General features: G+C 41.4%; 1 protein-coding gene across 17 annotated transcripts in view; it reads left to right on the forward strand.

Annotated features, from left to right (window-relative positions):
* magi2a (membrane associated guanylate kinase, WW and PDZ domain containing 2a) overlaps positions 1 to 25959 on the forward strand; it is a 720803-nt gene that overhangs the window by 429083 nt on the left and 265761 nt on the right. For 16 of the 17 annotated variants that reach the window (XM_080207433.1, XM_080207434.1, XM_080207435.1 and 13 more), the window contains one exon: positions 17234 to 17353. The exons of the other annotated variant lie outside the window; for it this stretch is intronic. In XM_080207433.1, the coding sequence (XP_080063559.1) occupies positions 17234 to 17353 (120 nt within the window). The remainder of the gene's footprint in view (positions 1 to 17233; positions 17354 to 25959) is intronic. 17 annotated transcript variants of the gene reach the window in all.

Genomic DNA, 25959 nt, shown 5'->3' on the forward strand with positions numbered 1-25959 from the left:
TATAATATTAGGTTAACAGGTACTGATATCTAAAACAAAGGCAGGATTTTTTAACAATTTATATTTTAAATTAAGAATTCCAGCAGGTCGTTTTAAAATAAAATATTGTCTTGCCGACAACTTGGGGGTAATTTTAACCTAACTTGCCCAGTGGGAAACTGACACAATTGGATTAACCAAGCCCTGTTTTGCTTCTACTGAAGTCATTCTCCTAAAATAACTTTCTTTGTTAGCCGAGGAATTAGCTGAAGTCTTCACCTGTTAACATGGAACTTTGAGGGGACTTGAAAATATATTTTGAATCTTGAGTTTAACTGTACATGATGAGGATTTTTTTTCAGATTACAGTTTTTAATCTGATATTTGTAATTAGGTAAAGCAACAGCATTTTGTTATATTTCATTAATCATTAATCCTTACAGAACATGGGCAGCTGCAGCTGAACAGTTGACAGTAATTGTTGTCTTTTGAAAACTGCAGAATATTTAAAGGAGCATTGTTGCCATGGTGAGATGCCTGAAAGACACGTTATTAAGCCTACATACAGAGTAGGGTGTAATGTTGCGGCAGCATTGTGATGTATTTGTCTCATTACTAATCATGTCATTTGTTTCAAAATAAATTTTAAGTATCTGTTCACTCCATTTTTTCCTCTGGCCTCCCTGTTTCCTGCAATTTTACAGTCAGGGAAAAGACCGATTGGTCCATTTGCAGCTTTTGCTGGTAGGAAAATGACCCAGTGATAACACCCCTTTAGTTTTCCCTTCCACTCTGAGGAAATGGCTGCTGTGGACGGTACATGCTCATAGCAGTGCTGCTGAAAAAGAATTTCATTTGAGGAAATTGAATTTGTGTTGAATCAGTGTTGATTCTTTAATTCACTATACTTCAATTTCCATTTTAGAATTAATAATGAAAATGTAATCAGTATTGGGCCTGTGTTGCTTCAAAAGTAACAGGCAACAAGAAAGACCTGCAGTGTTTCCAGACCCTGTCGTTGAAAGAATTGAGTTGATCCCAAACTCCAAAATGTGCGGTGGCTTTTGTCATTTAAGGACGTTGCTTGTACATCTTTTAGCCCTTTTTTCAACTTTTCTTTTATGTCTATGTAATATTTTATAAATATATAGTTGAAGAGAGAATCTCATCATTAGGATAAGATAGTTTATCATTGAACATTCAAAATAGTTTTTCTTTAAATATTTATGGTCATCTGACTCTTTTTTTACATAACCCTCTAGGGATAGCTATAAGGGCAGTGAAGTATGATTTTTATGTTAATTGGCAGATGTCTGTCTTGCAATGAAAACCATATAGACAGCAATAAACACGTGGAAAATTGTTTCCTTTGCAATTAAGGAGGCAGCATATTCAACTAACATTCATTAGTCGTGCAAATTTCAATTGTTTAATGTCCTGAGTCTTTCAGGAAAAAAATCTTAGAATGGGATTATTCATTTTGAAAATGCTAGACTTTGTAAAACTATATTTACAATAGCAGAGAGAGCTTATTTCAGTTTATACGCCTTTTCTGAAACATTTTCATTTTCTTATAAACAGAAAGGAGGGAAAATATCCTGACGTATGTACTGGTATTTTTTCAGGCAGGAACTAGTGATAACTAATACATGAAACAGAAGTGACAGGATGTTGGGTGTTCCAGAACAGTGGTTTAGTTCATTCTCTACACCACATTTTGTATACTAATTAGAGCCTTTCTTGGCACTTACTATAAGAAGACTAGCCACAGGATTCAAATTAGTTTGCACTTGGAATCTCACATTAAATTCATACCCAGAATTGTATTTTTTTCTGTTACAGCATCAGCATTGTCTCATCGTCCCAGATTCTATTGCTGAAAAATTTGTCCAATATGGGATGTTGAAATATTTTCTTCATTGGATGTCTTATGCACACTTAGATGCTGGACCGGGCAACTAGGATCAATAACTCTGTTCATCTGAGTTCTACCCACCGCCCTTGTTCCTGATCTCTGTATTTCAAAGCAGTGAGAGTTCTGCCAGTTTAAAAATAGAACTCCAGCACACTCGTGATTTTAACAAGATTGAAAGAGATACACTGCTGTTATGATCAGGTTTTTGGAAGCACTTGGCTTTGTGGATTTAAATGTAATCATTTATGCCTCAACAGTCTTGTAGTGCTGTTGATGTGCTTAATCTACTTATTAAAAAATAAATCAAATATTTCCTGAAAAATGACCTAATAGTCCTAAATGCATCTATAACCTAATTTATTTGGTAGAGTTTATAGTTATTTATGTTGGAAGATAGCAACAAAATTCATGGTTTAAAACCTCATATTGTAATTCTGCTGTTTCAAACAAAATTTTCCCAAACTGCTTCACAGGCAGTCAAGAAATCCAAGTGGGGAGAAGAACTCTGGGAGATGCTGAAAGCTGTAGCCACAGAGGTGGATTTTAGAAATGACTTTGAAATTGACAGAGATAGGCATAATACTTAAAAGATAATTCCAGGGTGCTGGCTGAGAGCTCTGCTAGTAATGGTGAAGCAGAAGGAGGCTAGTCGTACTCAAGTGGTCAATGAATATGTAGCAATTCAATTTCCTGTCACCAACCCCCTTTATTGTGCACCAAAGGAAAGGACAACTTTTATTATTTCAGTACAATTCAGTTGTAGTGCCCCTGTCTCTGGAAGAGGAGATACCTGCTTGGTATGCTCAGGTAGACCTTGGCTTTCTTCCTAGGTGGCATGTGTTTTGACTGTTCCTGAAACTTCACTGTGGCTGTGTCCTTTGATAGCATTCATGTCTCAAGGACTAGAATGCAAAGACAGGGGTGTACTGCTGAGGCTTTGTAAGGCTCTGGTCAGGCCACATTTACAGTATTGTGAGCAATTTTGGTCCCCATATCTAAGAAAGGATGTGCTGACCCTGGAAAGGGTCCAGGAGAGGGTCCCAAGAATGATCCCAGGGATGAAAAGTTTAACCTATGAGGAGCCTTTGAGGCCTTTGGGTCTGCACTCAATGGAGGTTGGACGGATGAAGGGGGATCTCATTGAAACTTACAGAATACTGAATGGCCTAGATAGAGTGGATAGGGAGATAGATGCTTCCATTAGCAGAAGAGACTAGGATGCGAGGGTGCAGCCTCAAAATAAAGGGATGATCCTTTAGAACTGAGATGAGGAGGCATTTCTTCAGTCAGACGACGGTGAATCTATGGAATTCATTGTCACAGAAGACTGTTGAGGCCACATCATTCAGTATGTTTAGGACAGAGATAGATGGTTCTTGATTGCTAAGGGGATCAAAGCTTATGGGAAAAAGGCAGCAAAATGGGGTTAAGATGATTGAATGGCTAAATGGCCTAGTCTTGCTCCTATATCTTATAGTCTTATGATAGTGCTTGCAATAATGATCATCTGGCAGTTGTACCTTTCTGGAATAAGCTCTCTAATACTCTTGAGGTCCTCACTTGACTTTACTTGTCTTTACTTAACTATCTGGTGGTGACATCAGGATTCATATATTGAAAGAGACCTTTTAACACCTGATTTACACAAACATTCTCTGTTGAGAACTGATTACATGAGGCTCTTGCCCCTAACTGGAGGACATTGCAGTCTGCTTGTCGTTCCTGAACCCTTTATCTGTGTTCCCAAGTAACAAAACTATTTCAACAGATTTTTCTAAGTCCAAGTTGGGTTCTGCCAAAAGCTTCTTTTGGATGTAGGTCATTTATGCCACTTACCAATCTATCCCACAGCATTTTATTAAGAGGTGGTCCAAATTTGCAATATTCAGCTAATTTTTGCAACCTAACCAAGAATTCAGTGACAAATTCCCCAGGAGTTCTCCCAGCTATGTTGAAGTGACATCCCTGGAGAATTACAGGGGGCTTCAGGTCATAGTAGATTTTCACCAGGTTTACAATTCATTAAAAGTTTTGAGTCGGATGCATGCAGATAGGTCAGACTTCCTATCACACTGAAAGTTGGGGCCCTGCATGCTGTTAACAATATCACTATATGTTTTTGACTCCTTCAGTGTTGTTAGAACGGAAGAACTGATGCATGCGCTCAGTATATTGCACCCAGTCTTCCCAACTGGTCTCATAGGGCTTGAGTTTCCCAAAAAGAGGCATAATGTCTTTTTCTTCTCAAAGAAGTTTCTTGACTTTCAGAGGTTATCTGGAGGGAAGGATCTCCTCATCACCAGCGTAGTAGTATAGCCTAATGGAAATTTCCCACCACCAGCACCCTTTATTATACAACGACGGAAAGGGTTGCATGAAGGAAAAAGGGGTCAATGTTTATTTACAGACTTCTTTTGGCATTTAACATTCATAAGTCTAAGGACACCCATGTGACCCACTTGGTGACTACTGTAGAGTTATTTTGGCATGTTTTCAAGTGCTATGATACAGTGCTCTCCTTTCCCTTGCAGCAGTACTGGAGAGAATTTGTTAACCCTTGCAGCAGTACTGGAGAGAATTTGTTAACCTGCCTACCTTGCCCTAGATGGCTCTAGCGGGTGTCCTCTGTGTAGTTGAGGCCTTGAACGGCCCGCCATGCTAGAAGCCTTCTGACAGGTGGCCGGAAGATGTGGCATTGCATGAGGACTGTGCCAATGGCTAATGGAAAGAGGAGATGCTACCCCATCAGAAGTACCTGAGAGGTGCTTCCAGATGATGGTAGCTGGTGCTGTTCTGCTACTAGGACTGTTTGGTCCTCCCAGCCTTCTCATGATGTCCTGCATTCAGAACCAGAGAAATGGTGTGAGAATCCATACCCATGACTTTATCTGCAATAAGTTCAGTTTGGCCCTGCAGAACTGTTGGGAGTCAGTTCATGAAGGAAGCTTAATCTTCTGAAGAGTAGAAGATTGCAGTACACATGGCCTGGATGGACACCTTCACCTTCAACCCCACCAAATCTCCATGGCCTTAAGCTGGGCATCCAGCATCTGCTGCCTTAAAGAGAACTCCAGAGGCTCATCATCAAACTTGGAATCACTCTCTGATCACACCGGGCACCACTGCAACTGTCCAAGGTCTGCTCCACCACATTCTTTGGAAGCTGCAAATACAACTGTGAAGCACCCTCAACAGATTGTGCATGCCAATGGCTTGACACAAAAATCACTGTCAAGGTGCCAGTATCTGTACTGGTGTTTGGGACAGAAAGAAGATGTGTTGCTGCATCCTCTGGAGGTTCTTCTTCATCGTCCAAAGGGAGCTCATTCTTGGAGGGGAGTGATGGTCCAGCATCTGAATGAGAGTCAGCAGAAAAAACTTCACCTGTGGCAGAGAGACAAAAGTAAAGGTGTTAGTGGTCATCACAAACCTTTCCAAAGTAATGCAAAGTTCAGCAACATTAGTCAAGTACACACATGACATGAAACTTTGCATGCATGATGCACACTTGTAGCAACAAAAGCTTCTGTGTTTGAAGCTTTCCCTGGGTTTTGAAGTCACCACAAGATTTTTAATCTTCATTGCATCATGCCCAACCTCCATCCACCTCCCACTTGCACTGGCACCTCTTTTTAATCAGTTTCTGCTCTTTGCCACCCCGCTAGACCCATATGTTGCCACTCCTAGCTCCAGTCTCATCTCTGCCAATGCACCTGGTTGATTAAGGCTCAGAGAGCATCAAAATCTGCTGCTCAAATGGACTTGGGACAGTCAGTCATCGTCCTCCTCCCACCCCCCCCAACCATTGTTAGCTTATGGCTTGCTGACGAAGCATTCTTAGCTGGATGCAATCCAGATGCTGTGCATCTTCCTCATCTGCGCAGACTACCAACTTCCCATCTCCAACTGTATCAAAGTAATGAGTGCATACTGACATCGGCATTTATGCCAACCCTTTGCTTCACCATGCTACCTTGAAGCTCCAACCTACCTCATATGCCTCCGACATTTGCAACACTACCCTGTAGCACCCCGGCACAAAATAACACGTACTGAAGAATTGTTCACCCTGGCCACTCTCGTAAAGGCATTGAACCTGTTCTTGCATTGAGACTATGTGTGTTTTATGAGCCCAATACAACTGATCTCAGTACTACTTCTCAGGCAGCACACTTTGAACAGGTTTCTCCTCTTCTCGCCAAGTGACATGATATGATTCTTTCAGTTAGAAAGTGCACAAAGGAAGGCTCTCAAGCTCTCAATCATTAAATCAAGGAGCTGGTTTGATCCTTCCTCCCTGTGTCTCCCCTCACCCCAAAGCCTCTGATATCTCTGAGGGAAACATAAAATGGACAACTCTTCAATGTTAAGATGTGGAAAACTTGTTTATGTTCAAAAAAAATGTCGCTTTTCATTAGTTACTATGTTGAAGACTGTGTGCCAAAGAAGCAAATTCATGTGGTTCCCAGCCAGAAACCATGGATGAACAGGGATATCCACTGCTTGCTGAAGTCCAGGTCTGAGGTGTTCAAGTCAGGTCAACCTGACCTGAACAAGAAATCCAGATACGATCTACGGAGAACCATCAAAGATGCCAAAAGACAGTACCAGAAAAAGCTAAAGTCCCAGGCTAGTCACATAGACTTCTGCTAACTATGGCAATGTCTGCAAGACATAACCAGCTACAAGATGAAGGCATGTAAAATCACTAGCACCAACTCACCCCTCCCTGATGAACTCAGTGCATTCAATGCCAATTTTGAGCAAAAGGTCAGTAAGAGCACGCCTTCTACCCCAGAGTCCTTGGCCGAACCAGTATTCAAGGTCACCGTTGCAGAAGTCAGATCTGCCTCCTCGAACGTCAATCCACTGAAAGCAATTGGCCCGAATGGGGAACTCAGACGAGCATTCAGGTCTGCTCAAACCAGCTGGCGGGGGTATTTGCAGACATCTTTCCTCTCCTTAGACCAATTTGACATCCCCATCTGCTTCAAAAAGACGACCATCATTCCTGTATAAAAGAAAAGCCAGACAGCATGCCTTAATGACTCTCACCCAGTGGCTCTGACATCCATCATCATGAAGTGCTTTGAGAGGCTAGTCATGGCAGGATCAATTCCAGCCCACCAGATTGCCTGGATCCACTACAGCTCGCCTATCACCACAACTGGCCCACAGCAGACGCCATCTCCCTGGCCCTGCACTCAGTTCTGGAACAGCTGAATAAGAAAGGCACTTATGCCAGACTCTTATTTATTGACTACAGCTCAACCATCAACACATTATTTCTACAAAACTCATCTCCAAATTCCGTGGCTTAGGGTTCAGCTCCTCCCTCTGCGACTCGATCCTAGACTTCCTAACCCATCAAGCCCAACAAATCAGTAAGGGTAGGCAACAACACTAACTCATGATTATCCTCAACATCGGTGCCTCACAAGGCTGTGTCCTCAACCCCTCACTAAACTCCTTGTACACCTGTGACAAGATGTGCACAAATTTACAAATTCCCCTCCAACTTGATTTTCAGGTTTGCTGATGACACCACTGTAGTGGGTCGGATCTCAAACAATGATAGACAGAGTACAGGAAAGAGAGAGAGAATTTGGTGAATTGATGCAACAATAATAATCTCTTTCTCAGTGTTAGTAAAATGAAGGAGATAATCATCAACGTCAGGAAGCTTAGCGGAGGACATGCCCTTGCCTACATAATGGGAATGAAGTGGAAACAGTTGAGAATTTCATGTTGCTAGGTGTCCAGATTACCAACCACCCATCCTGGTCCCTCCACTCTAATGCTATAGTTAAGAAAGCCCATCAATGCCTTTACTTTCGCAGGAGGCTAAGGAAATTCGACATGTCTGCTACAACTCGCACCAATTTTTACATATGCACCATAGCATCCTTTCCATATATATCACAGCTTGGTATGGCTCTTGCTCTGTCCAAGATCGCAAGGGACTACAAAGGGTCATGAACGAAGCCCAGTTCAGCACGTAAACCAGCCTTCCATCCATTGATACTACCTACATTTCCTGCCGCCTTGGAAAAGCAGCCAGCATTATCAAGGACCTTGCACACCTCGGGCATACTGCCTTCCATCTTCTCCCATCAGGAAAAGGATACAAAAGTCTGAGGTCATGTACCAACTGGCTCAAAAACAGTTTCTTCCTAGCTGCCATCAGACTTTTGAATGGACCTACCTGACATTAAGTTAATCTTTTTCTAAACTCTAGCTATGACTCTAACACTACATTCTGCACCCTTTCCTTTCCTTCTCATGAACGGTATGTTTTGTCTGTATAGCGCACAAGAAACAATACTTCTCATTCTATACTAATACAAGTGACAATAATAAATCAAATCAAACCTCTGCTTATTGACAAATTTTGGACACATCAAATATCACCCTGAATGGCCTGCAAATTTCTCCCATTCTGAAAAGATACAGAATTGTGCTGAGTGCAGATATTTGCTAGGCTCCCTGATTGCCCCGTGCTGGAGCAGCGTATTTGTATTTGTGTGTTTCAGAAGATGAAAAATCATTCTAGTTACATTTGGAGTTTTCTTTTGTAAGTTGGGCCCAGTTTGTATACATGTATTTTATTGAGGTTTTGCAACCCTTGAAGTGAAGGGATGGGTTACAAAGGAATGAATTTGAGGGGAGAAACATAATGTAGAAAAAACAGTGTTGTTGCCTCATTACAGAAGTCTAGGGAGATACAGACAAACAGAAAGACTGAAGGGAAATTAGTCAGATTGTGTCTACCAGAAAATGCAGGCAGAAATACTAAGCTTTCTAGTAAGAAATCCTGCAAGACTGCCTGGGAATTGAGTTTAGGGAGCTCATGCGTTTGTTCTGCAATTGAAATAATGGTGAGTTTGGATTGCAGTTGCAGTCTCAAGCAGAGATACCAACTGGAAAAAAAGTATCTAGTGAATACTCAGAAATCCATATGAAGAAAACAGTTTGCAACTAAGTCATCCCGAGCAAGATACAGTCAGAAAATTGTGAATTCATCAACTCCAGAGGCTTGAGCACAAAATCCAGGCTGATACTCTACTGCCATGCTGAGAGAATGCTTCACTCTGAGGGTGTCATATGTTGGTTTAGACGTTAACCAGAGGTCCTCCCTACCCTTTTAGGAATGTAAACGATGCTGTAACACTAATTCAAAGAAGAGCAGGGGGACTGCTCCCCAGTGTCCTGGCTGATAACCAGCCAACATCCCAGAAAACAGAATGTCTGATCAATATTGCAGTTATTTTTGGGATTTTGTTATGCATGTGTTGGGACCGTGTATCCTACATTACAAGGATGACTGCATTTCCATAGTACTTCATAGGTTGTAAATTACTTTGAGACATCCTGATGTTGTGAAAGATACCATAGAAAATGCAAGTTATTTCTTAAAGAAATCAATAACCATCTTGTGCTTAGCTTTAAACCCATTTACAATATTTTATATTCCCAGCTCTTCTCTGACAATCCACTTGATTTAAAATCTTAAAGTAATGTCATTGTTGTTTGGCTTTGTAACTTGATTTTTAATTCATTAACCACACTTATTTGGTCTTAGCTTGTTTGAAGTATTTACTTCTCTTGTGTGGCCAGAATTATTATTTTCAAGGTGTCCTATTTGTTTTATTATCAATTATCAACCATTAGTACATCTACTTCTAATCTTCCCTCATCTCTGTGAAGTTCATTGTTTTATATTTAATATGGCATCAAATTTTATTAAATTTGATCATTTAGTAATATGACTTCTACCTCCTGTCAGTCTGTAATGTATATTCCAGATGAATATAAACACTAATTTTCATAGATTATCTTACATACTGAATCATGAAGCAATCATGGGTCAAATTTATCAATTCTGACTTGAAGTTTCTCAGTTTACATAACATTGATTGAAATCTCTATTAATCTGGCGTTCTTGATCTCACATGCCCTTCTGATGTCTTCATAGAACAAATTTGCTTTCTTCAGGACAAAGTCAGCTTGGATTTATGAAATGGAAATTATGCTTGACAAATCTATTGGAATTCTTTGAATATGTAACTAATAGAGTTGATGAGGAGGGGCCAGTGGATGTAGTTTATTTGGATTGTCAGAAAACTTTCAACAATGTTGCACATCAGAGATTTGTGCATAAAATTAAAGCATATGGAATTGGAGGTAGTGCATTGAGATGGATAGAAAACTGACAGACCAGTAACAAAGTGTAGGAATAAACAGGTATTTTTCCATGTGGCACACAACAAGCAGTGGGACCAGTACAAGGATCCCAACTATTGACAATGTATATTGTTGATTTGGATGGGAAAACTAAATGTAATATCTCCAAGTTTGCGGATGGCACAAAGCTGGGTGCGAGGGTGAGCTATAGGGAGGATACAGAGATGTTTCAATGTGATTTGGACGAATTGAGCGAGTGGGCAAATGCAAGGCAGATGCAGTATAGTATAGATGAATGTGAGATTATCCGTTTTGGTAGTAAAAGCAGGAAGCAGATTATTATCTGAATGACTATAGATTGTGAAAGGGGAATGTGTAACAAGGCCTGGGTGTCGTCGTATACCAGTCACTGAAAGTAAGCATGCAAATGCAGCAGGTAGTGAAGAAAGGAAATGGAACGTTGGCCTTCATAGCGAGAGGATTCGAGTACAGGAGCAGGAATTGCTGCTGTTATACAGGGCTTTGCTGAGACCACACCTGGAATGTTGTGTGCAGTTCTGGTCTCCTTATCTCAGGATGGATGTTCTTACTATAGAGTGCAATGAAATTTCCGGAACTGACGTATGAAAAGAGATTGTGTCAGTTAGGATTATATTTGCTGGAGTTCAGAGGAATTGAGGTGGATCTTGTAGAAACCCAGAAAATTCGAACAGGACTAGATAGGGTAGATGCAGGAAGGATGTTCCCACTGACAGGGGAGTCCAGCATCTGGGGTCATAGTCTAAGGATATGGGATAAATCAACTAGGATTGAAATGAAGAGAAATTTATTCACCAAGAGTGTGGTGAGCCTGTGGAATCCTCTGCCACAGAAAACAGTTGTAGAGTCAAAGAGGTTTACAGCATGGAAACAGGCCCTTCAGCCCAACTTATCCATGCAGCCAAAATATTATTTTGAGAATGAGTTAGGTATAACTCTCTTGGGGGTAAAGGGATGATAGGATATGGGAAGAAAGCAGGAACAGGTTACTGAGTTGGATAAACAGCCATAGCAAAGCTGGCTCAATGGGCTGACTGGCCTACTTCTGTTCCTACTTTTTATGTTTCATGTAACTGGAAATAGAAGGCAGAAAATTTAGAGAGAGAGAGTACAGAGGGTCAAGGAAATAAGGGCTAAAAATCGGATATCAAAAGTGTTGTTCAATTTTTAAAATATTTTCTTCAACTCGTAGCCTAGTGAGCAAGACAGATGACCTGAGGGCACATTTAGCCACTTAGTAGGATATCATAATTATTGAAACTTAGTTTAAAGCAAGGTTTCGAACTGGATAGATTAGGAGTCAAAATGAAGGGGCTGCGGTGGGAAGATGCAATATTAATTTGAAAATAGCAATCACAGCAGTGGGAACAGATGAAATACTAGAAGGAGCATCAAAGGAAGCCATGTGGTTTGAATTGAGGAACGTAGTGGAGACAGTCATGCTGCTCAGAATATATGGTGGACACTAGTCAGAGGGTTATAGAAAGGTCGTTATGCCCGCAAATTGCTGAGAAAAGCATAAAGAAAAAAGCAACAATATTAGGGGGTTTCAATAACCCTAATATCAATTGGGATAAATTCAGTTTAAAAGTTCTGAGGGTGCAGAATTCTTAAAATGCTTTCGCAACTTTTTTAAGAAGTCCAACAAAAGAAGAGCCATTTCAGGATTTAGTTATTAATGAATACTTTGCATGTGTTTTCACAACAGAGGAACAAGCAGACATTGTGAGTAAGGAGCAGGAGTGGGAAATATTGGATAGGATAAGCAGAGTGAGGGAAGGAATATTATATTGAAATTACGTTAATCATCAGGTCTGGATTGAATGTATCCCAGGCTGGTAAGAGAAGAATTAGCACAGCCTCTAACCATCATTTTCTAATTCTCTTTGGCTACAAATGTGAAACTGGAGGACTGCTGAGATCGTACATTGTTTAACAAGGGAGGAGGGCGTAGCCTGAGTAATTACAAGTTAGCCTAATTTCAGTGGTGACAAAATTATTTTTAAAAATTTCTGGATGACAAATAAATAATAGCTTATGGAGAGGTGCAGTTTAAGCAAGGACAAACAGCATGAATTTGTTAAGGAAAGGTCATGTCAGCCTAAGCTTGACTGAATTTTTTTTGAGGAGGTAACAAGAAAGGATGATGAGGGTAGAGTGTTTAATGGGATCTACATGGATTTTAGGCTTTTGACAAATCCCAAGCTCATGGGATCAAAGAGAAAGTGGCAAGTTGAATCCAAAACTGGCTCAGTGACAGAAAGCAAAGTGTTGTGGTTAGATGGTGTTTTTATGACTGGAAAGTTGTCAGCAGTGGGGTTCTGCACAGTTCAGTACTGGGCCTGTTGTTGTTTGTGGTGTATATCAATAATTTAGATTTATATGCTGGGGGGCATGATGAATAAGTTTGCAGATGATACGAAAACTGGCTGTGTGGGTTGGTAGTGAAAAAAAAAGTTGTCGACTGCAATAGATTATCAATAGACTGGTCAGGTGGGCAGCAGAGTGGCAAATACAATTCAATCTCAAGAAATGTGAGTAATGCATTTTGAGAGGATAAACACAACAGGGAATACATGATAGGATATCAAAAACAGTAGAAGATAGCGGGACCTTGGAGTACATGTCCACAGATCCCTGAAGATTAAAGCACAAGTAGAAAGGGTAGTAAAGTAGGCATATGGAATACCTGAGTTCATCAGCTGAAACATAAAATGCAAGAGAGGGAGGATATGTTAGAACTGTATAAAACACAAGTTAACTCTGGTCACCACATTAAAATATGTAATCACACCCAAAAGGGTTTTTTCCCAGGACGGAAGTGTCAGTTACAAATGGGCACAAGTTCAAGATGAGGGGGGGAAAGTTTAAGGGAGAAAAGGGTGCAACAAAGATTAATGAGAATTTTGCCAGGAGTGGTGAATTTTAGCCACGAGGAACGATTGGATAGGCTAGAGTTGCTTTCTTTGGAACATGCAATGTAATTTAGTTGTAAAGAATTAGGAGAAGCCCCGATGGGATGAAGAGGCAGGATCTATTTCTGTTATACAAAGAACAAATAAAAGTACAGCACAGGAACAGGCCCTTTGGCCCTCCAAGCCTTTGCCAATCATGATGCCCTAACTGAACTTAAAAAAAACTTATGTATCCCGCTATTCCCTCTCTATTCATTACCTATCCAGATGCCTCCTAAATGTTGCTAATGTGCCTGCTTCCACTACCTCTTCTGGCAGTACAATCCAGGCATCCACCACACTCTGTGTGGAAAAACTTCCTCTTAAACAAATCTCCCTTAAACTTTTCCCCCCTCATCTTGAACTTGTGCCCCTTTGTAATTGACACTTCCACCTTGGGGGAAAAAACCTCTGACTATCCACCCTGCCTATGTTTCTCATAATTTTGAAGACCTTTACTAGGTCTCCCCTCAGCCTCCATCTTTCCGTGAAAACAATCCTAGTTTATTCAGCCTCTCCTCATAGTCAACACCCTCGAGACCAGGCAACATCCTGATGAACCTTCTTTACACCATTCAAAGTTTCCATGTCCTTCTGGTGGTGTGGTGACCAGAACTGTACATAATACTGCAAATGCAGCTTAACCAAGGTTTTATATGGCTGCTTCATGATTTCCCAACTCTTGTACTCAATGCTCCGGCTGATGAAAGCAAACATACCGTGTGCTGCCTTAATCATCTTGGCCACTTGTGTTGCCACTTTTAAAGAATTGTGGACCTGCACATCCAGATGCCTCTGTTCGTTAATGTTCCTAAGAGTTCTGCCATTTTCAATATAATTCACATCTAAATTTGATCCTCCAAAATGCATCATCTTGCATTTGTCTGGATTAAACTCCATTTGTCATCTCTGTCCCCAAGTCTCCAATCTGTCTACATCCTGTTGTATTCTCTGACAATCCCTGGCACTGTCAGCAACTCCGCAATCTTTGTATGATTCACAAACTTACTAATCAGATCACCCACATTTTCCTCTAGATCGTTTATATATACTACAAACAACAGAGGTTCCAGCACTGATCCCTGTGGAACACCACTAGCTGCAGATCTCCATTCTGAAAAACACCCTTCCATTGCTACTCTGTCTTCTATAATAAAGCCAGTTCTGTCTCTGCTAGTCAGCCCACCCCAAATCCCAAGTGATTTTAGTTTTCGTATCAGCCTGCCACGTGGGACCTTGTAAAATGCTTTACTAAAGTTCATATAAACTAACTCTTCCCTCATGCATTATCTTTGTCACCTTCAAAAAACTCAATCAAATTGGTGAGACATGACTTCCCATACAAAACCATGCTTAATAATGGGACAATGAGTAAATTTAAGGAGGGGTTAGATTGATTTTTAATTGGTAATGGGTTGAAGAGTTATGGGGAAAAGACAGGAAAATATGGGTGAGGAGCATATCAGCCATGGCCAAATGGCTGAATTCTGCTCCTATATCTTATGAACAGGAAGCATGGATTTGAAGTTATTGATAAGTGCTGCTGGGCTATTTGATTGTGCCTCACTCCTCGTAACTGACCAGGCAACAGTCAGAGTTCAAGTTCAAGATCTTTATTTAAACTAAAGAAAGGGAAATTGCTGGCCACTACGAGCTCTTTCTGAATTACGAAATACAGTGGCCCTTTGGCTCAACTACAAGCAAATAACATCTACCCATCAAAAGTATACATTTTTTTAAAATTATCTAGTTCCATACACAGCTAACAATTTGGATTACATAATGTATAACATGAGTATAACATAGTTGTGCAATTACAATTTGAGCATGTCCATTTAATTTAATCAAGCTTGTATTTCTTTCTACTTACTTTCTACTTAACTTCCAGGCATAAGTATAAATATATGATTGACCAGTGGCAGATCAACTCCTCTATCCATTGTTCCTTTGTTTTAGCAAACAAACGAGCTGCAGATGTATAGTGTTTAATTGGTTTCTTCTGTACATAGTGTGTGAGGGAAGCCTCCCTTATAATTAATACAACTTGGTCCTTGACTGTTACCTGTAGCTAAGGTTTCACAACAGGGGTTTCTCAGAATTTGAGAATTTTAGCAGTTAGGAGCTTAGGTGATTTATTAAGCTTTATGATTTTTAACTTTTTCATTAGTAAGAGGGGAGTTGAAGAATGCTTTTGTGTTCGAGCGAAGAGTAAAATGACTCGAAACATTAACTCTGTTTCTTTCCTAATAGATGCTGGCACTCTCCTGAGTTTTTCCCCATGTTCTCTGTCTTTCTTTGAGCCAGGTTTCTCTTTAGCAATAATATCATAAGTCCATTTGTCAACCTGTGGTATACCAATCTTACTAACCACATTACATGCATTCACATACATGAACATATTTGGATATGTAATCCAAATCTCTGCTTTAGATTTTTTGACTTTCCCCTTTGATCCCATCTGATGGCTTACTATTGCCTACTCTAATTCCATTAAAACTCTAAGTATTCCCTTTACCTTGACACTACTTTCTGATATTTCCACCTTATCTTTCCCTCCTCATACTTTTCTATGTTCTACATCAGTTTTTCTTCTTTCCACTGAATTTTGCCTCTGGTTCCCAATGCCCTGTCAATCTAGTTTAAGCCCTCCTCAAAAATAAACCCTCCCGTAAGGACATTATTCCCACTCCAAGCCTTGTTAAGATATAAACCAGGCCACTGGCCCTAGAATGAGTCCCAATGACTCAGAAATGTAATGCCCTCTCTCCTACTCCATTGCTTCAGCCACATGTTGAGCTGCTCAATCTTTCTATTCTTGTGCTTACTAGCTGAAATTACAGCTCTTAAGGCCCTGATTTTTAATTCCCTTCCTAACTCCCTAAGAGTGCTTTCAGGACCTCCTCCCTTTTCCTGCCTATGTCATTGGTCCCAATGTGGACCATGATCTCTGGCAGTTCACTCTGCCCCAAAAGAATGTCTTGCGAAATCCTGTCTGTGAAATCCTTGTCTTGCGAAATGTCTGTGAAATCCTTGACCCAGGCACCCAGGATCTTGGAGTCATGTCTACAGCCACAGAAATGCCTGTCAGTCCCCTAGCTATGGAATCTCCTATCAAGATAGCGTTTCCACTCTTCCTCCTCCCCTCCTGTGCAACGTAGCCACTCATGGTGCACAAATTTGGCTACAATACTTGGAGGAATCATCTCACTCACCAGTATCCAAATTAGAAAAGTGATTAGGCAATGAGATTGTCTCTGGGGATTCCTATGCTGCTTCCCATTCCCTCTCTGCCTGCATACTTTCTACCTGCAATGTGACCGAGCCTCTAAATTTGCTATCCACGTAATCCTCAGCCTTGTGGATGCACCACAGTGACTCCAGCCGCCACTCTAGTTCTGTAGTCTAGAGTTCAAGTTACTGCAGTTGGTGACATTTCCTGTAGATGTAGTCATTTAGGGCACTTTGTGCCTGCACATCCTGCAGGGTGCGTATTCCACATGGTTGCTGCACTGATACACCTTAAACCTTAATGTAAAGTGTTTACTACACTATGGAATAACATAGTCAGTCACCTGCCACTCTCAAATCGTCTCTGTGCCAAATCCAGAAAGAACTATATTTATCAACCAATCAACTTACGGGACTCCTATGATGACACTTTCCGATTTTATCTGTAACCTCCCAACTCTCCATCCACAGCTTTATGGGTGCTCTCTCTCTCTCTCTCCCCCCTCCCTCCACCCCCCTCTGAACTCTGCTGCTTTATGGGCTTTCTCTCTCTCTGACCTTCCACTGCTTTATGGGCTTTCTCTAAACTCCTGCTGCTTTATGGGTTTTCGCTCTCTGAACTCCCATGTCTTATCAGTAATAGTAGATTATTAATAATAAATTAAAATGTGTCCATAAAGTATGCCAGCCTGTTAAGGCACAAAGAATGCTGGGTGTGCTGGTGAAAAAAATTAATTTGTTTCAATTTTGTGAACCATCGCAACAAAAAGAATGAACAATCTACAAATACATATTTTATTCAAAGTTAACTTGTTTCTTCTCAAGTTTTTAATAATAACTTACAGTATTTGCTTACTTATTTAGAAATTTGAATCAATGTAGCGATGGACAATATCTCCAGTAAATCAATTACACGTTGTTGTTACTCTTTTAGGCACTACAAGGCCACCTAAAGAGGGAGAGGTCCCTGGTGTTGACTACAATTTTGTGACCGTGGAAGAATTTATGGAACTTGAGAAAAGTGGTTCACTGTTAGAAAGTGGGACTTATGAAGGTATTTAAATTTGTTATGGATAGTCTTGACAGAGGTACTTTGCATTTGCAATTCTGAGTTCACTGATACAGACAATTTATCCTACTGATATTATCTGCTATAAACATTCAATTGCAATGCAATTTATTGTCTTAGTTAACAGCACAATGAGTTTTTAGATTTTCATTAGATTCTCAGCAACAATTATTTGCACATCTTACATTATAGTAAAACATTGTTAATGGATGGTGGTTCTGTTAACTTTATTAATAAATGATCGATTCACTTTTCCAGAACCATAATTAGAGGAATGTTTATTCATAAAAAAGCCTGACATGGAATCCTGCAGCAGGTTCTAGTTTAGATTAATTTTTAAATGTATTTGAAACCTGCATGTGGAAGGGGAAATAAGCCTACTAACTGCATGTGTCTGTGTTCCAAAATTAGCATTGATGACTCTGAGATTACTTTCAAGTATGTAATGTATTCCTTTCCTGGAACAAAGTTATTCCACCTTTCAGGTACATTTTGCTGAAAATTATGAGTGTACAGAAAACAATATTATAATAATTGTCCAAATCTTGGAAGTTATTATTCTGCAAGACAACCACATTCAGGGATTAAGAAATATGCCATCAGTTGTGCATCTCCAGAACTTACTGGATGATTTACAATCCTCAATCCTTGCTGCACCCTCAGCCTTGCTATTATTTTTAAGAAGTTAATGGCTTTGCACATTATTCTCCATTAAAGTTGTTACTGTAGTTTAAATCTGGTAATTAATGGCCAATATTCTATACCTACAAAACAGATGGCAACAGAAACAGAGCATGTAAGATTGTGTGGGATGGCACTGGGTCAGATCCCAATGTTAATAGGCCCGCCCAGATTTTACGAACAATGGATGGCAAACTGCGAGGACAGCTTCCTATGTTCTTAAAATCAGCAATTGAAAGGCACTTAAGCTCAATGAGACAACAAAATGTGATTTTACAAGCTCTTTCTATTATATATTTGAGTTATTGTGTGTTACATGGTTCCTTTAAGGGTTTGTCATGTCGTCAGTCTGTGACATCATTGGCTGCTTTGCAGGCTTTATTCAATTTGGATCTAGCAAACGTGAAGTAAACAGCATCCTAATAAATCTGTTCCGTTGTTACACCCAAAACCCATGTGCTATCATTTTCTTTTATTTGATCCTGCTACAAGTGCTACAAATAATACAGGATCCAAAAATACATGGGATGGATTTTAAATCTTCAACTAAGAAAAGAAGACAAGAGTCAAAAGAGCACTTACCATCGGAAGACAGAGGAAGACCCAACATCAATCAAAATCAGTGACAGGTTAGGCAACGGCACTTGACACCAGACCGGTAAGGTTGTAGGTAGAAGAGTAGGTAGGTATTTGATTAAACCAGCACCCCGAGGAGTTCAGGCTGCAGAGCTTGCCATGTGTAAGATCAGAATAGGCAGAGGTAGAGAAAAGATTTTTGCACTCCTGTAACTTTCTGGAGAAAATAGCTGCTACACTTGACTCGCACTGCCATAGAATCTGGACCATTTTCCATCAAAGGCACTATTGCGCAGTTTAAATGCCAGTGAAAAATGGCAGGAAATTTTGGCCATTTGAGGAAGTATCTGAGGATTGGAAGTCTAATGCAGTAAGTATTTACTATTTTATCCAAGCCAATAAAATATATAAGGGCATTGTAGTCCCTGTTTTCCTAAGCATTATTGGCAGTAAAACTTGTAATCTGTTAAGAGCTTAGTTCAATCTGAGAAACCTGGTAGTAAAATTCATCAAGAACTAACCAAAATGTAAAAAAATCATTATGCCCCAAGACCATTGGACAAAGCGGAGCATTTTCATTCATAAAAGGAATCAGTTAGATGGAGAAGACATCGCACAGTTCATCATGACCCTGAAGTGCCTCAGGGAGCACTGTGATGCTATGGATGACATTATCCATGACCTCATTTGTGGCCTCAGAAATCAAGCTATCCAGCAAAGATCATTAACTGAATAGAATTTAGGGTTAAACACAGCCTTGGAGATAACTGTTTCAATAGAGCTTGCGGCAAAAGAGGCTTCTTAGCTAGGAGCTGGCACCAGGATCCATAACATGGGCACCACTCAGAGGAAGTCTACCCAGCAACAAGCATTTCATTGCTGTGCAAAAAACAGGCCTTTCACAGGTTGAGTGCTGGGGCAAGAAAAACCAACACAAAAATTATGATAAGATTGGTCACATTGCCAGAGCTTGCTGGAAGAAAACAACTACAGAAAAGGGCATCTCTAAAAATAAATTGGATATCTCAAAGAAGAAAAAAAAACACATTTCAGCAAAAGAATTTATAGTATAGAAGAAAAGAACAGCAAGATAAATGAAGCCCCAACATACAAGTTTGATGAAGAATTATCGATTCAAGATGAATCACACCCATTTTGTATAATTCCAAAATTGAATGGGAAATCAATCAGAATACAGGTCGACACGGGGGCTGCTGTCTCCCTAATTCCTGGGACCACCTACAAACAACATTTGAAGCATCCATCCTTAAAACCAGCAGATGTTATCCTGAGGACCTTTACAGAAAAAATAGTGCCTTTCAGAGGCACATGACTGTCAAAGTAGAGTTAAGTGGACAAACTGCCTGTAATGAAACAGGATGGCACTGTGTTTATTTGTGGAGATTTCAAGATAACGGCCAATCCAGTTCTCTGTGTGGATCAATATCCTTTATCATTTATTGAGGACTTGTTTGCTGGCAAAGGAGGAGGAGTTCAGTAAAATCCTCTAGTCACAGTCCAACTAGCAAATGAATGTTACAGCTGAATCTCAACATCTACTTACTATCAACACTCATAAAGACCTTTTCCAACTCAAATGGTTGCCTTTTGGAATTACATCTGACTGTTATTGGCAGGGGGATCACTGGAAAGGGCCTAAGAAGGGTATGAGTCGGACAGTGTTGTAACAGCTACTGCATGGTGTCCTAGTCGGTGTCTAAGTGCCATTGGCGTACATTCCAGGAAAGGACCCTCTAGCTAGGAGACAAACCTGAAGGTCGGGGAGTGGAGGCAGTGGATGCATCCACACAGACCAAGACAGTAGCAACTTCCTGGCCTATTGCAAGGGTAACATCGTGATTGGAAAAGAACATCAGAAGAGATCACAAGGGGTGTGCAGATAAGAAGATACCCTGTGGCTGAGTATTCAAGCTGAAGAAGAACAATCTCCAGATGTTAAAGTGACAGTGTCACAGAAGACTGTGCCTCTGCTGAGAAGCAGTAACCAATCTGTGTGCCATGATAGTGGAAAAAGTTATATTGGCAGGCACTAATTCCAGTGACCATTAAGATTACAGCGGTCCTGAATTCTATGTCTCAGATTCATTCTCGGAATCCATTGGAGACATATATTGCATCTCCAAATTAACCACATATCACTGCCTCAAGGGGATGACAAATGCCCTCTTCAGCTGGATCAATCAGTCCATATTTACTGAACTGATGCAGACAGTCAGGCCTAGTGAGCCAGATAAGTCCCTGCCATCACAGGATTTGCATGCCTTCCACCCTGAAGTCCTGGATGAACCTGTATCTGAGGTCACCATTGCAGATGTCAGAGCAGCTTTCTCAAAGGGCAACCCATGGAAAGAACTGGTCCGGATGGGGTACCCAGATGAACACTTAGATCCTGCGCAGATCAGCTGGCAGGAGCGTTCACCGACATCTACAATCTCTTTTTACAACAACCTGAGGTCCCTATCTGCTTCAAGATGACCATCATCCCGGTACCTAAGAAAAGCCATATAGTGTGCCTTAATGACTATCGTCTGGTGGCTCGGATATCCATCATTATGAAGTGCTTTGAAAGGCTAGTCATGGCACGTGTCAATTCCAGCCTCCTGGACTCCCTGGATCCACTACAGTTTGTCTACCGTCGCAACGGGTCCACAGAAGATGCCATCTTCCTGGCCCTGCATTCAACCCTGGAACACTAGATAACAAGACTCCTATTTATTGCCTACAGTTCAATCTTCAACACCATTATGACTATAAAATTCATCTCCAAACTCCATGGCCTGGGCCTTGGCTCCGTCCTCTGCTACTGGATCCTGAACATCCTAACCACAGACCACAGTCAGTAAGGATAGGCAACAACGCCTCTACCACGATCATCCTCAACACCAGTGCCATACAAGGCTGTGTTCTCAGCCTGCTACTATACTCCCTATACACCCATGACTGTGTGACCAAATTCCCCACCAACACGATTTTCAAGTTTGCTGAAAACACACCGTAGTGGGTCGGATCTCAAACAATGACGTGACAGAATACAGGAATGAGTTTGAGAATCTGGTGAAACTAGTGCGGCGACAATAATCCCTCTCTCTCTCAACAAAATGAAGGAGGTTGTCATAGACTTCAAGAAGCATAGTGGAGGACATACTGCTGTCTACACCAACGGGGATGAAGTAGAAAGAGTCAGGAGCTTCAAGTGTTCAGATATCCTGGCCTCCCAGACCGACACAATAGTTAAGAAAACCCACCAATGCCTCTACTTTCTCAGAAGACTAAGGAATTTTGGTATGTCAGCTACGACTCTCACCAACTTTTACAAATGCACAAGAGAAAGCGTTCTTTCTGGTTGTATCACAGCTCAGTGTGGCGCCTGCTCTGCCCAAGACCGTAAGGAACTACAAAAGGTTGTGAATATAGTCTAATCCAGCTGCCCATCCATTGGCTCTGTCTACACTTTGCACTGCCTCGGCAAAACAGCCAGCACAATTAAGTACCTCACGCACCCCAGACATTCTCTCTTCTACCTTCTTCCGTCGGGAAAAAGATGCAAAAGTCTGAGGTCACGTATTAACCTACTCAAGAACAGTTTCTTCCCTGAATGGATTTACCTTGCATTAAATTGATCTTTCTCTATATCCTAGCTATGACTGTAACACAACATTCTGCACTGTCTTGTTTCCTTCTCTATGAACAGTATGCTCTGTCTGTATAGCGTGCAAGAAACAATACTTTTTACTGTATGCTAATACATGTGACAATAATAAATCAAATCAAATTTGCCCAAATGCGTGTCTCCCCAATGCATGAATGTTGCCACCAAGGCTCCTGCCAGCCAACCTGTCACCTCATTAACCGGAAGAGAATTAATTGCATTAATGTGCAACTGCTCTGTGACTACCACTAATGGATCCTCCAGTTGTGTGCTCTTTACCCTGGGAGCTTACAAGTCCTTAAATTCTCCAGCACTCTCAAGTGCCACAGCCTTTCACCACTTCACCCCATTTAAGGGTAGATACTTGCCAAAAAGGGACACTCACTGAAGAGATGAATGCTGAGACAAGAGGAACAAAGGCAGAGGAACAGTACAATGTGAGCCGTACTGCAACCAGGGTGACCATCAAGCAGATCAGCGGTCTCAGCAAAAAGAGATTTTGATACCTAGATCAATTGGGTGAGGTTCTTCAATACACTCCAGCAAAGCACTACTGGATATTTGTGATTTGCTACATTTTATACAACCTGAGACTAGGCAGCAGGAATGCCTGGTTGCTGAAGACTTAGTGAAGACAAGGCATCTCAGATGAGGAGGAAGATTAAGAAGCTGATAAGACACAGTGGGCCACTTGGAGGGTGCCAAGATATGGGCACAAAGGAGGCTTGGGCAGCATTTATGTGCACACGTTTTGGCCAACCTCCATCACTGCAGTCAACCAGCCAAATAAAGATTCACATTTCACCCAAACTAATGCCATTCATGTCGGCTGTAAGTCCAGACCTCTCAGCCATAGCATGTGGTGCTTCTACAATGTACAAATGATGCTTAATGAGTACTTTGCCTCGGTATTCACGGTGGAAAGTGATCTGGGAGGTTGTACTACTGGTTTGCGGCAGTCTGAAAAGATTGAGTATGTGGATGTTAAGGAAGAGGATGTGTTAGAACTTTTAAACTCTATCAAGGTAGACAAGTCGCCGGGACCAGACGGGATGTACCCCAGGTTACTGTGGGAGGTGAGGGAAGTGATTGCAGAGCCCCTGGCGTTGATCTTTGCTTCGTCGATGGAGACGGGAGAGGTTCTGGAGGATTGGAGGATTGCAGATGTGGTTCCTATTTTCAAGAAAGGGAACAGGAATAGCCCAGGAAATTACCGACCGGTGAGAATGACCTCAGTGGTTGGTAAGTTGATGGAGAGGCTTCTGAGGGACAAGATTTATGAGCATTTGGAGAAGTTTAGAATGATCAGAAATAGCCAACATGGTTTTGTCAAGGGCAGATCGTGCCTTACGAGCCTAGTTGAGTTCTTTGAGAATGTGACTGAGCACATTGACGAAGGAAGAGCGGTAGACGTGGTTTACATGGACTTCAGCAAGGTGTTTGATAAGGTCCCCCATGCAAGACTTCTTGAGAAGGTGAGAGGGCATGGGATCCAGAGGGCTTTGGCCTTGTGGATCCAGAGCTGGCTTGTCTGCAGAAGTCAGAGAGTGGTTGTGGATGGGTCTTTTTCTGCCTGGAGGCCGGTCAGCAGTGGAGTGCCCCAGGGATCTGTTCTAGGACCCTTGCTGTTTGTCATTTTCATAAATGACCTGGATGAGGAAGTGGAGGGATGGGTTAGTAAGTTCGCAGACGATACAAAGGTTGGTAGTGTTGGGGATGGTCTGGAGGGATGTCAGAAGTTGCAGCGGGACATAGGATGCAAGACTGGGCGGAGAAGTGGCAGGTGGACTTCAACGCAGATAAATGTGTAGTGGTCCATTTTGGCAGGACCAATGGGATGAAGGAATACAATATCAAGGGTAGGAGTCTTAGCTGTGTTGAAGAGCAGAGGGATCTTGGGGTCCGGGTCCGTAGGACTCTTAAATCGGCCTCGCAGGTGGAGGATGTGGTCAAGAAGGCGTATGGTGTACTGGCCTTCATTAATCGAGGGATTGAGTTTAGGAGTCGGGAGGTAATGCTGCAACTTTATAAGACCTTTGTCAGACCCCACTTGGAGTACTGTGCGCAGTTCTGGTCGCCTCACTATAGGAAGGACGTGGAAGCTAATGAAAGGGTGCAGAGGAGATTTACAAGGATGTTGCCTGGATTGGGAGGCGTGCCTTATGAAGATAGGTTGAAGGAGCTGGGACTCTTCTCCCTGGAGAGACAAAGGTTGAGAGGCGACCTGATAGAAGTTTATAAGATGTTGAGAGGAATAGATAGGGTGGATTCTCAGAGGCTATTTCCCAGGGCTGAAATGGTCGCTACGAGAGGACACAGATTTAAGGTGCAGGGAAGCAAGTACAGAGGAGATGTTAGAGGTAAGCTTTTCACTCAGAGGGTGGTAAGTGAATGGAATCAGCTGCCGTCAGTGGTGGTGGAGGCGAACTTGCTGGGGTCTTTTAAAAGACTTCTGGATAAGTATATGGGATCTAATGGGATTGGGGGTTATAGATAGGTCTATGACTTAGTAGGTATAGAAGTGATCGGCGCAACTAGTGGGCCGAAGGGCCTGTTTGTGCTGTAGTGTTCTATGTTCTATGTGTGCACACAGGCAACCCTTGGGTCAACCCAAGACATTATATATCTGTATTCAAATCTTTTAATTTGGAATCAATAAATAAAATTTTTGGTTAATTTTTTGTAAATAAGTCTCCCATAGCCAATTTCCAAAATGAAAATTGTACCTACCTGACTCAGAGTAACATATTGAGAAATAGGTCTCATACCTTCAGCACCCTTTTAAAAAATTAATTGCTGGCAATTAGCACACTCCAGCTCCAACTGTGCAACAAGCAAAATACACATAAATTAATTCTGCAGCACCAAGCTAACCATCAGATAAAATAGTTCAATTCACATATACTTCACAATTCAGTGATTTCTATTCCAAGCTAATGCACCTCCTCACATGGTCAGCAGCACTTTAATGAGACAGATTGGGACCCCTTAGCACTGGAGCACCCTACTTAGGTTAAAGACACATATCACTTTATAGATGTTAATAGAATTCAAGCCAGTTATGAAGTCAAAACCAAGACTCAGAGCTTTAGGAGGGTTTAGTGATGTCATTCAGTCTCATACCACCTCTCTCGCCCAGTGTCCCTGCTGTCCCCGTTTTATACTTCCTTGACTAAAACAAAGATCAATAAATTAAACACAAATGAGAAGACGTGAGTGGAAATGGTAAGGAACTATAACTAAAACATAATCAAAAAGGAACTTAATAAATCAAAATTTCATTCCCACAGTGATGATGCACCCCAGCGGTGTCCACCAGTCGCGGGAGGCTTGAAATGTGCAAGTGGATACTGCATATTCCTTATCCAAGGCTGCCTGGCTGTGAAAGTAGCCGCGGTAGAGGGCAGGACAACCCGCATCAATCACCTGTTGTCTGGATCTGTCAATGGTCAACTTGGTCAGACCCCCAGGATCAGGCTTTCAAGGAGGTCTTTCTCCTTCCTTGCCTCCCGGCCGCCCCCCCAATGACTGGAGATTAGGAATGTTGGGCCTAACGTGCAACCAAAAGTTTAGGAACATCCCCTAAAACAGCTAAAAAGAGGCCGTAACTCCAGACAATCTACATTAACTTTGAACGTAGATTCCGCTTGGCCAAAGAAAAGAC

This window comes from Carcharhinus amblyrhynchos, chromosome 19 (genome assembly GCF_965287045.1).
Source record: "Carcharhinus amblyrhynchos chromosome 19, sCarAmb.v2.hapA, whole genome shotgun sequence".
In the NCBI taxonomy this organism is placed as follows: domain Eukaryota; kingdom Metazoa; phylum Chordata; class Chondrichthyes; order Carcharhiniformes; family Carcharhinidae; genus Carcharhinus; species Carcharhinus amblyrhynchos.